Source organism: Netta rufina (genome assembly GCF_964035555.1).
Source record: "Netta rufina genome assembly, chromosome: 3".
NCBI classification, from domain to species: domain Eukaryota; kingdom Metazoa; phylum Chordata; class Aves; order Anseriformes; family Anatidae; genus Netta; species Netta rufina.
Window position 1 is genome coordinate 53,963,357 of NC_140125.1, and position 15,635 is coordinate 53,978,991.

The window sequence follows — 15,635 nt, forward strand, 5'->3', positions numbered from 1 at the left end:
ACAGCAGGAGCCTGCCTCTGCCATGGGCTGCCAGACAGCGAGCCAGGAGGCCCGGGTGGCTGCACTGGTGTGACTGCACCATCTAGTGCTGTCCTTTGCATGCTTGCAGCTGGTCCTTCTGCCGGCAGGAGGCTCAGCTGGTTTCTCACGGACACTGATTACACCTCAAGTGCACCTAGCACATAGATTGCTAGCATATAGTTGTCCCAGAAGGGATACAGGAGGTGGCTGCACTGTGGTGGAGAAGGAGGGATGAGTATTCTTGCCCTCAGACAGGCAACTATTTTACTCATTAATGTGTGAGTTAGTGACTTTGTGAGCTAATGAGTGGGTGAATTAATGAAACAGCAATCTAGAGAATTAATAAATTGGACAAGTCTTTTGAAAGGATATTGAGACTTTGCCAATGAGCTCATGAGATGGAGCTTGATTCACAGAGTGTGTTGCTCTGTGAATTTGGGAGGCCCAAATGAATTGTGACAATCCACAAAACAATTCTCTGATAAAACTGGAGTCACGTGATAAAGTAGTAACAAAATGGAAAATGCTTTAACCACGTGATTAGCAGATTAAGGTACAGGACTGAAGGAAACATTGGATTTATCAGGAAGCTTCTTTAGAAAACTTGGGGAGTGCTTTGAAGCCAGGCCTGCTGCAGTCAGCAATTTGTGGCTCCCTCCCCAGGCACTCCGGGGCAGAGGGCTGCCTCCTCCACGCCCCGCAGAGCCATGCAGCAGCCGGGCACTTGAGTTAATTCGCGTTTGTGGCTCAGTTTCTCTCTTCTCCAAGTAGATTTCCTAAGGTCCCAGGAAAGCACAGTCTTTGGCTAATGCAGTAAACATGATGTGAATACGGGCATGTGAATGCGAGTAGGAAGTCCTACTCGCAGCTTCTTTGGCATAAGCGCTACAGCAGTGCTACTGCGAGGAGTGGCAGCAAGCCCTTGACAGCTGAGCACAGAGCACGCTGAGTTCTGCATCCTGGCAAATGCGGTCTGTCGCAAAGCATAGCTGTTCAGCAGTGAGGCTGCACCGCAGAGGAAGTGAGTTCTGTGGTTTTGGCCAAGTTCCACTAAGCCATGCCCCTTTCCATGGCAGGCTTGTCAGAAGCCCATGTTTAAGGACAACGAATTTTCACAGATCATCTGGCAAATATACGTTAATGAAGTGAAAATACTCCTTGCTTCTTTCCGCATTTTGTTCTGGTCTTGTTACAACTGAGATTTCGTTATCCAGTGGCAAAAGGCATCCTTACAAACAGAAGTAAATGAACAAAGCAACAACCATAGAAATGGAAATTTCTGCCTCAGGTGAGACAACATCTGGGCTATTTAAACAAAACACTTTTATCCCCACTGGTAGTGTATCACCTAGATTTCATTACGAAAGTATGATGCTGTAACTAACTAGGAGTGTAATATTTACAGTGTTGAAGTACAAATGCTAAATGGATTTTTTTTTTTCTTTAGTACCTAAACACTTCTAATCATGCATAGCCATGAAGTATCTTGCTGCATGGAAACATTTGTTGCCTTGTAGGAAGGAATGAATTACAGTCAATGAAAGAATCTAACTTACACCAAAATGAATCCTTCCTTATTTGTGTTTTCCTTTGAAGATTAAAAGGTGTGCAAAACCAACCAATTAAAAATACTTTAACTTGATGAATGGATCACGTTGGTCTTTGGTAGCTTGTGCTGAAGATAAACAAAGCAATATATTACTTTCCAAAAAGGCAAAGTACCTAAAAACATCTTCTAATAAATTCCCTCCCTGCAGAAACAGAACGATTTTAGCAGACCGGTGACTAAGAAGATATTTGGTACAAAGCTGACAAAAAGTGCTTTTTACAGATGGCTGTAATCTTCACTTTCAGAAGCAATAATCATCTCTCTATTGACCAAATAGATTTGTAGGTGCTTAGTACTTCGGAGGTCAAGGCAGAGGTATATGACATACCAGGGAAATTAATTTCCAAGTTACTCCTCTGGAAATATACTGGGGACTACGGTCCAGACTTGAATGATGACAGATTTTCATTCAGATTTTTCAGTAGTTTCTGCACAATTGTCTTTCTTTGTTAATTTGGTACAAAATTTGCAAGCGAGCAGACTGAGTAACGAGCAATGCAGTCATGAATTTGTGTCAAAAAATTAAAGATAAAACCTGAAGTCATCTCTAACTGTACTAATTCAGGCAGGATTTAACAGAGAAGCTGGGACAAAACTGCGATTATGCTGTAAATACCTAAATTCTTGTTTCAGCTGTTAATACCTTAAAAAGTATATATATGTTTTTAATCAAAACACGGTGATCCTGCCTTTTGTAACGTTCCTAACTCATGAGTAGAGGAACACTGCCCAAGCAGTGAGAAGCAAGGATTCAAACACCACTCTGGAGCACCACACAATAAGGAGCATTCGCAATAAACCATGCTAACAGCTGAACACATAGAAAAATAATCATCTCTTTATTGCATTTTTTTTTTCTCTTTACCAGACAGCGTTGTTTCTTAAGAACAGATAGTAACAGGTGAAAGCTGCTGAGCCTGCAGCTTCCCGTGGCTCGCAGCGGCAGGGCTGTCACTGCCAGCTTCTTGCCGTGGCAGCTCCCTGCCCCATGTCACCCTTCTTTTTGGCAGGGCCCCGGCTGGTGGGGACACTGCCTACACTGCCCTCCTCGCCCCACACACTGCCAGCAGCACCGCTGGTTTCGGTGCTCCTCCTCCCTGCTCATTTCTGCTCTTGCACAACCCACGAGCCATCTGAAACCCTCTGCAGAGCTCAAATGGGATTTGACAGAAAAAACTTTTTTTTTTTTTTTTGACTCATTATTTCCAGACCAGTTCATTGAGCCCTTTTGACTTGTAACCAAGCAAACGTCATGTTCTCCAAACGACAGAAAAAGAGAGGCAAGAGCAGCAATAAGGTAAGGATCGGGAGCTGATGGATGTCTCAAAAAATGGTGTGGCCGTGCATCTATTCCTGCTACAACTTGGTCCTGGGGGAGTTGAGATAAACCCTTGTACTTTGCATAGGAGCTGACCTGGAGCTCTTGAAAGATCATCTGAATATGTAGTAACTCACAGCTGAGATGGCAACACTCAGCAGTAGTAGTCATTTTGGAAATGAACTTGTGACTATCCCCTAAACCACAGCTACCTCAAAACCCTGACCATATCCTCAATAAGGAAAGATTTATTCTTTTTTTTTTTTCTTTTTTTCTTTTTTTTTTTCCCACTGCTCTGAGAGCATTTCAGAGTAAGTGAGACGAAATAAAAAACACATTTAAAGAAATTACATTGGTAGATAAAGATCCTAAAAGAAAGTTTTAAAATGGGCAACACTAAAATAATTCTGTAAGATGTTGTATTTTTACCTCAAAATACTTCTATACCTTGATGTAAAATCAACTGATTTTAGACCTATTAGGCCAATAGAAGACATAATAAACTCAACGCCACCTACAATAAACTTTACAATAATTGTCACATTATAATAATAAACTTGAAATATGAATAGGTAGGGACCCTTTTGTGCAAAATCCACTGTTTTAGGCTTTAGTAAGCTATTTGTTCATATGCATGGAGGAGGTTTTAGTCTGATATGCAGAGTACATTGCTTGGCTTTTAAACTGATTCAGTAAGAATTCTTTCAGGAGGATCAAAAGAACCAACAACCTTTCACCTGCAACTCAATAAATCATATCCCATTTAATTCAGTTTTTATTCAATGAAATGATGTATAAAAACTTACAAATCTGAGAACTTAACTATACACAAAAAAGATGATATTCAGTTTAAATGTATACACAGAGAAGAGCTGTGGTTTGTGACTTGCCCTCTCCCACCCCTCCCCCCCGAACACCCAGTGTCTCCATTTACGATGGGGCACTTAATTCTGTCCTTCAAGCCTTCTGGCGGCCCAGTAATCGCTAGGCGGGCTTCCTCCTTGCTGTCAGTTTAGGTTTTGAGGCTACCAGCAAAAAATCCGGGCACTTTAATATAAAATAATAAGAATCAACAACTTGATTTTTAACACAAAGTTGCAGTGCTATCATCAGCAGTAACTAAAAACTACAGAATTCATCCTTTCAGTTTTTGCAGACTTTGTCTTGGCTTTGAAAATAAAGGGACTCTCAAAGAGCAGAATTTGCCAGTCGACACTACAGATTTGCTTTAAAACAACCATGATCCCCTGTTGCTAGAACGGCTCTGCACCACTTTTTCTTCATCTTAACTCATGCAATTAGACCAAATGAAACCACGGGCATTCCTTGCCTGAGTAAGGCAATAAATACAGTTTTTCCCTCTCATTTCATCCAGAACGACTTGAAACTATAGCTAACAACACATGCACGTGCTGCACCGATGATGGTACTGTGCTCACCAGGATGTCACTTCTCCAGCTTCCTTTGCATCTTGGGTGACAACACTTACCTAACAGCTTCTGTTCTACAGGCGAATAAAAATGCACACAGCTGAGGACATTTTAAATTTGATTTAAAATAACCTGTGCAATAACTAGTTTTGTCAAACAACTAGAATACTTTCTGGGCTGAATCTGAGAGCAGACTTCCAGTTGCTTAAAAAGGATGTGTGCATTTATTTACCTGTATCAAATATACACACAAACACTTTCCATATATATATAAATCTTTATACATATACAGTACTTTTATATATATATATATAAAGATTGCCATCACATTATTATTTCAGCTACTCAAGTCAAAATTTGACTTAGTAACTTCTTTGCTTGAATCAATCATGCTACCTGAAACAGATACCCAAAGGCATACTTGAAGGAAAACGTAAGGCTAAAAGAAACACAACACCCGCAGCGATTTTTACCTCAATGAACAATTTTTGCATTCATTGAGCAAAAAGTCTGAGGGTTTCAAGTTATAATATTAATCAACTTGCATGTGGAGTTCTAAAACGCATGGTGTTAAATTTGCCAGATTTTCTCAAAATGCCTTTTACCAGGGAAACTAATATATATACTCTTTGCTTACCAAACTGATACTCTGTTTCTCATTTACTTTCATCATCGTATCTAAATACACTTTTAAGCAATCTAAATTTTGTTTAAAATCTATTAAATTTGGATTAACTAATACTATCCACATAGTTAGCTGGATTATTTTTCACATGTTCCTTTGTATTAAAATCAATTATGTTGCGGTTCGACGCGAGAGCTTTTTGTTTGTTTCGGTGGGAGAGGCAAAGTCCCATTTCCTAATGTGCCAGTACAGTTCTGGTTGCTGAAGACAACGGGTGGGAAGGAGGCTGGTGGAAAAGATGGCAGGGGTAAGTGAGGCGGCAGGGGGTGGGGAAGGGAGGGTTGATTTAATAAAAATGAGTAAAGAAACTTTAAAAAATTGATACAGGTTTCACATTCAGTCTAACAACACTGCTTCCTGCTCCTTTTTGATGGAGGCTAACACTGAGTTTTCAGTCTCTGTGGCTTCTGTGTCCCCAGCACCTAGCAGAATGGAGCGATCTTCTTCTAGCGTAAAGACAGAGTTTTGATTTTGGCACGAATGTTTGACTACTTCATTGGGAGTTGAAAATGTTTTGTCACACAAGTTACATTTGTAGGGCTTGTTGGTCTGTACTAGCATGTTGTCCATTTGACTGCCTTCCTCAAAAGTACAGAGTTCCAGAGTCTGTTTGTCCACCATCGTGTACGTGTCCATGCTCTGGTTTAGGCACACGTGTCTGGCAGCCTGGTTAGCCCTACAAAAGCTTTTGTCACAAGTGCTGCACTTGAAGGGTTTGCCAGTGTGTATGTACATGTGCTCCCTCCAGTGGCTTTTCTGAATAAATTTGCGCCCACAGATGGAACACTCGTATTTCCGTCTTTTTACTTCCCTCTCTTGATCTGCCTGCTCCAAGTTGTCTATGTCTGCAATATCTGAGGGGGGCGGTGTCTCTGATTGCTGCTGCCCATCAATTATTGGAGAGTCTGAGATCTGCTGCAGCTCACTGTCACTAATCATCCCGGCTTCAGGCACTTCCATGGCATCTTTTTCAGCCGTGTTGTTACAGAGAGACAAAGAAATATTACTTTCTCCCTGCTGGCTCGACGTGAAGGGAACTCCTGTGTGGATCTGCAGGTGCTCTCGCAAACTACTGCGCAAGTTGAACCGTCGACCGCAGAGGTGGCAGGCATAGTATTTTGGGAAGCTCCCGTTCCTTTTCATAATGCTTGGCTTGACGTGTGCTATTGTGAGCGAAGAAGGCTGTTCATCCGAAGAAGATGCTTCCATGTTGGCCTCTTCTCCCGCAGGTGAATTATTACCGGCAGCAGATACCAATTCCGGGGATAAAGATGATGGCAAGGGGTCAGAAGTGGTCATATTTGTCCGGGTCACTTGTGGCATAGTTGTAGCTAACTGCGAGAGCTGCGAGCCTTCCGAAACCTGCTCTTGGGTCATCCGTGAAGTCTGTGGCCTTGGTTCTCGCCCGAGTTTGTCAGTTGCTGATGTAACTTTAGTGGGATGTCTTATCTGGTGATCTGCAATCTGAATGCCATATAATGAAGATGCTAATGGAAAAACTTGATCCGGGTGAGAAAAAGTTCCCTGACTTGCAAGGCTGGCCTCCTGAATGAGTGGATACGCATGCAGAAACTTTATTCCCTGTTCTAGTCGAACTGGGTCAATGAGTTGCGGTGCCATCTTCCCAGTGTACATCAGATGCAAGAGATAACTGAAGATATCTGGCTGTATGTCAGTCGCTTTCAAACGGACACATTCACTGAAAGGTGAAACAAAGTGATCAGTAACTGATAAGGGAAATGATGTTTTCAACCAGATCTAGATAAGGATTAAGCTGTCCCATCGCAATCTTCACCTTTCCAAATTGCTGTTGCGTGATAGACTTGATGTCACAGACATCAATATATTTCATAAATTCTGAAGATATTTCCTCCTCCCCCTTTTTTAATTGGATTCAAACATGTCTGCAGCCAAATTAAGACTTGCTAGCACAGGAGTATAAATTCACAGCCCTTTTTTGTCCGTTCTTAGCCCTGAGAACTCATCTGGCACTTACCTGTTTGGCTTCTACGTCTTACTAGTGTTTACAGTAACAGTTCTGCAAACGTGCGGTATCACCTCCTCTAAGCTGCACTATGACCCAGAAACACGCAGGACAGGGTGGGAATTCCCTGAGGATCTGGTGGAAAAGGTGTAGCCTGAGCACATCCAACCCGTGAAGGCCAGGCTCTTTACCAAGAGAACAGGAGCTTCTTTCCCTGAACAGGGAGGAAGGAAAGGTAGCACCGGTAGTATGCTTGGTCAGCACTAACAGTCCCTTGGTTAGAGCGTTCAATTAAGTGAGGCACATTGGTTGCGATGCCCTCTTCAGCCTAACGGGATTGAAACCAACAGCATCCTGAAGCTGGATCACGCTCTATGCATCCCCCATTAGGATGCTCTGGACTGAAACACCCCCCAGTCCTCCAGCTGGATCTCTGTGAAGGCGGAAGGGTGAAGTTCACAGAACAAGAAAGAAAATCAGGAATGTCTCAGTTAGGCCGCCTTGCAAAAGGAGAGGATCTGGGATTCTCATTGTTTTTCAGAGTTATTTGTAGCTCTCACATTAAGCAGACGTTAAATGAAAGACAAATCCAGAAGTGGACATGACTGCACTGTGGTCTGAATGCTCTGACCACAGTAGGCTACCAAGCTGAGGAGGAAATTATAACCAATTCTTCTTTTTCGTGAGGTGTACCCTTCTTGAGCTCCCTCTTACTGCTTCTGAACTCAGCTGTATTACTCAAAATAAACTGTGCAGTGACATCCTCCAGAGATGACCGTATGCTCCTGACGGAGCATCAAGACTGATACACCTGCTACAGTCCTGTCTCAGAAGTGCAAACGTACTTCTCTCCTTGATGTATATTTACTTTTGGACAAAGACTATTAGCCAGAGCCGAGAGTTTTGCTCACTTAAACTTTTTGATACAGTTCAAATAATTGGGAAAAAGAGAATTCCTCAAAAATCTTTAAAACAGTCTCATAACTTATCTTGTTAATGCCTTCTCTGTTCAGCTCTCCCCTCCCCCCAAAAAAGAAACAAACAAGCCAACAGAACAGCCCATCCTGACCCCAAAACCCAACGCAACCTTTATTTTCTATTTATTTATTATTTATCTGATTTAAAGAAAAACACAAAACATAATACCCTATTTTACACATCCATTTCTCAAAACCTCTTAGTAGATACTTATTGGGCTGCTTATAATGTTCTGGCAATGTCAAGAATACTGCCAAGACTGCGTAGAATATAGGGAGTGGAGGAAGAGAAGTGCAATGGTGAAGACAGGAGCCTTAAAATACTCAATTCCAGGCGTCCCATACTTTTTAAGGATGAAGAATATTCACTGAATTATAACATTAATGTTAATGAACTTCATCTTCCACTTTGACACTTTCAAACTGAGATTCTGGTCTGCACATATGATCAGATACCATTCACCAGGTCGCAGCAAGAAGCAAAAGGAACCTTTCAGGTTTCAAGATGTCGCTAGACCTCCCTACCACAGCTAACCGAACAACATTTGAACAGTCAAGTCAGCCTTCCCGTAGTTACCTGGTTTGGTGAACAAAGAGCATCTTGAAGTAGTTGGAGAAAGAAGCAAGGACCGACTTGTGTGCCTTGAAGTAGACATCCCCGATTGCAACCGTGCAGTCACACAGGAAACCAAACTCTCTCTGAGCATTTAGTTGCTGCAGCAGAATAAGTCCATGGTTGGCCAAATCCATTTTTTTACACTCTGAAAAGCAAACGACTTTCATGTAAAACTTAACAGTAGATACACAGGTGCCACAGTAGATCTCTCTGTGGTTATTTTCCTCTAATGTCTGTACGCCTTGCATTAATAACACCTCTTAACCCCAAACTACAACACCAATGACACCTTGCACGCAGGCAAGGACCGCTGCTTCATGACACGCAACACAATTCACAAAGGTGCAAGTGATTTGCTCTCTCCTGGGAAATTCCTACTTTGTCCCACAAAGCAGGAATGCCGGGGGGTGACGTGTATGGCTCCATCCATCAGTGGGAACCCATGCAACATCAGGCAAGCACCAGGGAAACGTGGCACCGACCTCAGCCAGCCTAAACCAGGGCTTGTGCAGCCTCACCCACCACATGCTCCTACAGAAGCATGCTCTCAAGGGTTCGAGGGCACCTCTGGAAGCAAGAATTGGCAACTTTGGGAAAAAAGTAGCCAGGCAAACACATTAGGAGGGTTGCGTATGGATGGACGGATGAATATATGGCCGCTACCATCAACAAGTGGGTATAAACTCAACCAACACAAGCGGAGCTGTGGGCAGAAGTGACAGCACGCAGTGACCAACGCAGTCCTGCCCACAGCCGGGTGAAACAGCACGGCGTGGGGCAACGCAAGCACCGGGCACGGGGCACATGCCCATGCTCTACAGATCCGGGGCACTGCGGATGCTCTACAAACAGAAAATAAAGAGGTGGTGGAAAATGGATCAAAGCCAGCAGATGTACAGGGAGGTGTTTGTTTTTTTTTTTTCATGAGTTTAAGGGGAAGTTACCAAGATTTTGGGTAAAGTACGAACTGAGTGTTTCCTTCGTGTGTTAGGAATGATTCTTTTTTTTATTTTTTATTTTTAGGGAAGAGGACAAAGGTGTATTGCACACAGGGCAGCACGTTTCGAAGCATTTCTGCCTGCTGGAGGGCGACAGCAGGGCTCAGTGACCAATAATAAAATAACCAAACGATTATTTGCTCAGCTAACGCTCTTGATAGGAAAAATAATAATAATAATAAAAATCGGGCTCCGGCTCCCTTCAGCCCCCCCCTCATGGGTGCCCGGCAGTTCTGTTTCACGATCTCGGTGCCCCCCGGAGGGGCTCCATGCGGGCCGTTGGCGGCCGTTGGGCCCGGCCCCGTCCCGCCGTTACAGGCGCGGCGCTGAGGGAGGGCAAATGGCCCCCGCGGCGCGCGCGCCTCGCCCGCTCCCTCCCGCTCCCGCCGTGCGCGCGCGCGCGTGGGCGTGGCCTGCGGGCCGCCCTCTCCCCCCCCCCTTCCTCCCATCCCCGTGCCGCCCGCGCCCTGTGGCACCCAGCGGGCGGCGCGCTCCCATTGGCCGGCGGGGCGGAAGGCCGGGCGGCCGCGCGGCGCTCTCACTGGCTGAGCCCCGCCCCTCTCCCCCCCCCCTCCCCCCCCCTCCCTCCCCTCCCCTCCCCTCACCCCCCCCTCCTCCCTCCCCTCCCTCCCTCCCTCCCCTCCCTCTTCCCGCGCACGCCACGCGCACGGACGGACGGCGACGGCGCGAGACGCAGCGCGCGCGCGAGACGGGAGCCGCCGCTGCCGCCACCGCCGCTGGGGCCGGGCCCGCCCCTGCCGAGGAGCCGGAGACAGGCGGGGCCGCCCCCTCCCCCCCCACCTCCCTCCCCTCCCTCCCCTCCCCTCCCCCGCCCTTCCTTCCCCGCGCCGGATGCCGCCGGCCCGGGAGAGGAGAGGAGGGGAGGGGGGGGGGGAGCCGCGAGGGCGGGCGCGTGCGAGCGGGCCCCAACCGGCCGGGCCCGGCCCTGCGGCGGGAGCCACCGGCGCCCCCCCCGCCCCCCGCACACCGCCCTCCCCCACCCCGGGGCCGTGTCCCGGCTGGAGCCGCCCGGCCCGGTTCGTGAAGCGGCGGCAGGCGCGGCCCGTTCCCCCTCAGCGCCCCCCCGCCGCCTCCCTGCCCCGCTCTCTCCCCTCAGCCCCCCGCCGGTGCGGCGGGGCCGGGCCCCACGTGCTGGCGGCGCGGCGCGGCGCTCACCTGCGGGCGGCCGAGGCGCCGGGAGCCGCCGCCGTGGTCTCGGCGCCCGGCAGCGGCAGCAGCGGCGGCGGCGGCAACAACGGAGTCAGCGCGGCGGCGGCGGCGGCTTTTCCTGTCCGGTTACGTTAGGGTCACATGACCGAGAGCGGAGCACAGAGGCTGCAGCGAGGAGCCCCCGCCGGGGGGGAGGGGAGGCGGCGAGCGCTGTGGCGGCAGCACCAGCAGCACCAGCACCGCCACCGCCAGCAGCAGCAGCAGCAGCAGCCGCCACCCAGCCCCCTCCCGCCCCGCCCTCCTCCCCGCCGGGACCGGCCCCGCCGCCGCCGCCGCCCGCCCCGGCTCCTCCGGGCCCCGGCGGCGGGGGTGGCGGGGAGGGAGCTCCGCCTGCGGGACGAGGAGGAGGAGAGGAGAGGAGGAGGAGGAGGAGGAGGAGGCCGCGCTCCCTCCCCGGTTCGAGTGGCGGCCGCAGGTGCGTCCCCGCCGCCTCACCGGGGCGCGCAGCGCCGGTGGGGGGCGCGCCCGGGGCTTGCACGGGGAGGGAGGGAGGAAACGATGCTGGAGGTGCGCGGCCAGCACCTGCCCGGAGCCCCCCGGGGTGGGCAGGCTGGCTGGAGGCTCCCCTCCTGCGCCTCGCTGCTGGGCTGGGCGCGGGTCTGCCGGGGAAGCTTGGCGGTGAGGAGCCCGGGGGAAGCAAGCAGCCAGCAGCGAGGTGTCGTGCAGCCTGGGTTCCTTCGGTAGGAGCGGCAGTGCCAAGGGTTTGAATGGGTCCGGGTCATTGTCACGGCTTAATTATTTATTTAACGCTCCTCAGCAATCTCTTTCTTGAATTAAGCCAGCTTGTGCGAGGCGCTTCCAGCTGGCAGGGCGCTAGCTGGAGCTGGGCTGATAGCTCTGCGATCGGTACATTCAGGTGTCCCGCGAGGGATGCACAAAGCGAAGCCCAAACCCTTCGAGTTTAGAGTCCTGGCGGCAACTGCGCGGAGAATGGGCGGAGGAGTCCTGTATTTTGTCTGGTCTGTAAATCAACAGGCGACTGCAGTCATCTGAGGCTATTGTTATTTTTACAGGGTCTAAACCGAGCAAGGACTGGGAGAGCTTTACGCGCGCCTGGCTCTGCTGTCTGCCACTGAAACTGGCGGAGGTCTTGATAGATACAGCTTGAGTGTGTTTGCAGCAGGTAGCTCATCAATATTTATTTATTTATCCTTGTTAAGCAGCACCCGAAAACTAACTAGCTAAGTCCTTAAACAAAAAGCACCAAACTTACTTTGCTTGGAGTAGAAAACCAGTGGTGTGTTTGCTGCTGTTGCAGTATTCAGAATAAAGAAACTGAACAGTGCTGTATCCTCAGAGCCTCCTCGGATATCTGTGCTGGAGACACACTTTTAACAGCACTCATGGTTCGTTTGTGCTGAGGGCATGATAAAAGTTGATGTAAAGGTATTTCACCAGCAGATTGAAAGGCTTTTAGTCTACTTGGCAGATTTTTTTTCCCCTTACCTTTCACTTGTATTTCAGCTCTGCAAACTAAATACAAAGTAAAGAGAGTAGGTGGACGTTTGGACTTGTGTTGCTTAGTGGTGGCCAACTTGTCTCATTCTCGGGGAACATGGTGAGAGCGATACAGTTTTCAATTAAGTTTGAGAGGGCTACTTAAGAAAATCATGGTGTTTCTGGCAGGTACCTATCTGATGATTTTGCTTTTCGTCCTGTTTTTTCTCTTCTTTGTTGCCCTTGAGTCCTTCTGTGTCAGAATTCATGTGAGGTTCTCCTCTGTATTCTCTCTGAAACTGGAAAAAAACTAACTTAAGTGATTGTTTTTTTATAAAAAAACTCATAATTCAGCTTTAAAGCCTGTTGTTTGGACTGCAATACCTGAATCCAGCAATAATGCAATTCTTAATTTAAAAGTATCCTGTTGGATTCAGAGTCTGCTGGAATTGGTAGAAAGATTTCTGTGCTGAGTTTAATGCTGCCTAACCTTACATCTGCAGTGCTGGCTGGCACCTGAGACATGTCATCTGTGTCACAGGGAGCCACAAGTAGTTCACCTGTTGCAACAGTTCACACCTGGCTTAAGATGTGAATCTAAAATTTTAAATCTAAAGCCTGTCTGACTTCTTAGTGTATTTTTCTTAACATACACTCAGTACAGCTGAAATTGTAATTTAAAATGTATCTTTTTTCTCATTAAGTGTTATTATTGTGCTCTCAGTTTTTATATGCCAGCTTTTTTTCCTCCAGTTTCTTGAGGTGCTTGTTCAGGATTTATTTCCTAATTTTATGACTTTTTAAAAGGAATGTTCATGCTCTTGAGTACAGAGCAGTGTCTTTAGTTGTGTTGCTGCTGCTGATACGATCAGTCCCTGTGTCTTTGGTTTTGTTTTGATCTACGCATAACCCAGACTAAAGGCAGGACTTTGGTAGGGGAACATTTTGCATTGTAAATGAGCACACTGCTGATGATTTAAGTGCTAATAGAACGATGAAGACATTTGCTAATCTGAGTAAAAATGCACTAGGGCAGTAGGAGGAACTAGAGCTAGATGGCCCCAAGTCTGTCAGTGTGTCTCTTTGGTGGAGATCAGCTGAAGTTGGTTTGGGGGAGCAGATTTTTGTTGTTCTAGTCAAAACCTTAACAGCTCCGTTGACATCAGTCGGGTTTGAATTTAAGTTTTTCAGCACGTCTTCAAATTTTGTAGCGTTTTTGGAAAGCAGGAGAGTAGAGTCCCTATTCTGAATTTGCTCATTCCTTCCTGCAGTGCTCCTTACCCACTGCCCCAGGGCAGCTTCTGGGATCGCCAAAGCTGTCGGGGGCTTCCCATCAGTGCACGTCCTGGGCACTGTTTCCGCATGGGTACATCTGTAGTAAAATGCCAGTCTGTATCAACACTGTAAATCCATTTTATTAGCACAGCTGACGCTTCTGACGCTTTGGCTTCTGATTTATCTTGGTGACAAGGCTTGGTGGGAAGCGTGACAGCTGCGGTAGCTTCTTGCTGGATGAATAAATGTTGTTCATCTGATGGTCGCCTGTCTCTTTGTCCAGGGTTACCATCCCTGCTAGAATTTGTCTCACGCTCGGTCCAAACCTCACTTGTTGTCAAAGCAAGGAAAAGTGGTGCCCACGAAAAGCCCTCACGTTAGGGCTGTTCTGGTATCCTGATGTTGGTTACAAATGTGGAAACTTCGTGTTTTTACACCTAGTGAGCAAAGCTTTATCATCAGCTACTGAGTAGCTGCAATTTACAGCAGCAAAGCAAACAGAACACAAACCCCAAATCCTTTTGCTTGTAGAACATATGTCCTCAAAGGAAATGGTTTAACCATAGGTAGAAGAATTTGTTAGGAGTCCCATTTCCATCAGGAGTTGTTGGCGTAACCGAACTGACACAGCTTCTGCTGTGCAGATTAGCCCTTTTCCTACTGCCTTTGCCTTCGTCCCAGATGAGCCTGGTGCATCAGCCCTGCCTGCTTTTAACTGGGAAAGTTGAAGAGGGACTGTGCATTCCTGGCTGGAGTGACATTTCTAGTGTAGCACAACTGTAAAGCTACGGTAATGTGTACTTGCATGTTTTGTTCTCCCTGGGGGGGGAAGATTGAAACTGCAACTGCACAGAGTGCATTTTTCAAGCCTATGCAGTTGAGGTTTCTGTCAAGAACAGTCGTGATACTAGCATTGACTCCAGTGCAGTCGGCAGAGTGTTAAAAAGTATTTGGGGGTGCAACAATAATTGGCAGCTACCATTGGTTGGCAACCCTGTTTCGCCTGTCTGGAACATGTATTTCTTGTGTGGAGCTTGAAGACTGACATACATAGCACCAGCTGGGAGGAAAGGTGATCCTGTCAACGTGGTGCCTTCTACAACTCAAAGTAGACTTAAGGGAAAAAAAAGTCTTTTTGTTTTAAGTTTGCTTAGGTTTGGTTGAAAGAATCAGAAATGGGGGTGTGGGTGGGGTGGGGGGTGGGTTGTCCTTGTGCTGTGGCTGTGAGGATCGGGGTTTGCTTGCTCTGCTTTCTGGGTGTGTCTAGGTCTGTTTAGTTCTTGTTCTGTCCAGGCCTGTGGAGGACCCCAAACTGCTGGAATTACTTTGTTTTCTGAGATTCAGCCTCTGGGGTTTTATGTGTAGCAGAGAATATGTGTGTGATGCCAAGAAATGCGTCCCGGGTGGGCACTGGGGGGATCAGAAGTGAGCTACCTGGTGGAGTGTGTAGCTATGGCAAAATAATTGTCTAAGACTAGCACAGGTCTTTTCTCTACAACCAGCAGGAAGGCATTGCAGTCTCTTAAGATTATTTCCTCAGCTGGGGCTGTGTACTTTTCAAGGCCCTTCCTGTTCCCCTTAGCTAGGACACAGTTAAGCTTTCTCCCCCAACTCTCCACTGGATGAAAGTGTTTTGGGGTGTGGTTTTTGCTTTTTACATCCCTCTGTATTTTAGTGTGTTCGAGTAGCTCAAACTCTGTACTGTTGTCAGGCTGGTGCCATCACCTGCCTGCAGATGAGGATGAGACTCCCAGCAGAGGTGATCCGCTGCCCCGCCGGGGCCAGCAGGACCTCCCGCAGCGCTTGTCTCTGGTCCCGAGGGCAGCTGAGAAAAGTAGGTTGGCACACATGGTACCTCGGTTCCTTTTTGCAATTTCTAAATGGATCCAGGTGTGAAGGGTCTTAAATTGGAAAAAGGTTTGCCACAACCGTTATTACTGCCTAGGACACCTGTCTCCGTCTTTTGTGTCCCTGCTGGCTTTAGAAGGCAACTTTGTTACTTGGCTGTGAGTAAATAAACTCATTTATGTGGACACAGTATCTGGTTCTTTTTTA

At 47.4% G+C, this 15,635-nt stretch overlaps 2 protein-coding genes across 3 annotated transcripts; one reads left to right on the forward strand and one right to left on the reverse strand.

The window, feature by feature from the left end:
* Nucleotides 1-3,865: 3,865 nt before the first annotated feature.
* On the reverse strand, nt 3,866-10,937 carry ZBTB2 (zinc finger and BTB domain containing 2; the record flags this gene model as incomplete). 2 transcript variants are annotated; one of them, XM_084283672.1, is made up of 3 exons in its annotated part: nt 3,866-6,762; nt 8,602-8,785; nt 10,815-10,937. In XM_084283672.1, the coding sequence occupies 2 exons, from the start codon at nt 8,772-8,774 to the stop codon at nt 5,400-5,402; spliced, it is 1,536 nt and encodes a 511-aa protein (XP_084139798.1). In that variant the 3' UTR covers nt 3,866-5,399. The 2 variants fall into 2 exon arrangements, with proteins under 2 accessions (XP_084139798.1, XP_084139797.1); XM_084283671.1 differs by lacking the exon at nt 10,815-10,937 and having other exon boundaries at nt 8,602-8,807.
* A 12-nt stretch (nt 10,938-10,949) lies between these two features.
* Nucleotides 10,950-12,298, forward strand: LOC311207567 (uncharacterized protein; the record flags this gene model as incomplete). The annotated part of the gene is made up of 2 exons (XM_084283673.1): nt 10,950-11,283; nt 11,882-12,298. 2 exons carry the CDS (start codon nt 10,950-10,952, stop codon nt 11,974-11,976), a joined length of 429 nt encoding a protein of 142 aa, XP_084139799.1. The 3' UTR covers nt 11,977-12,298.
* Between the last annotated feature and the right edge of the window lie 3,337 nt (nt 12,299-15,635).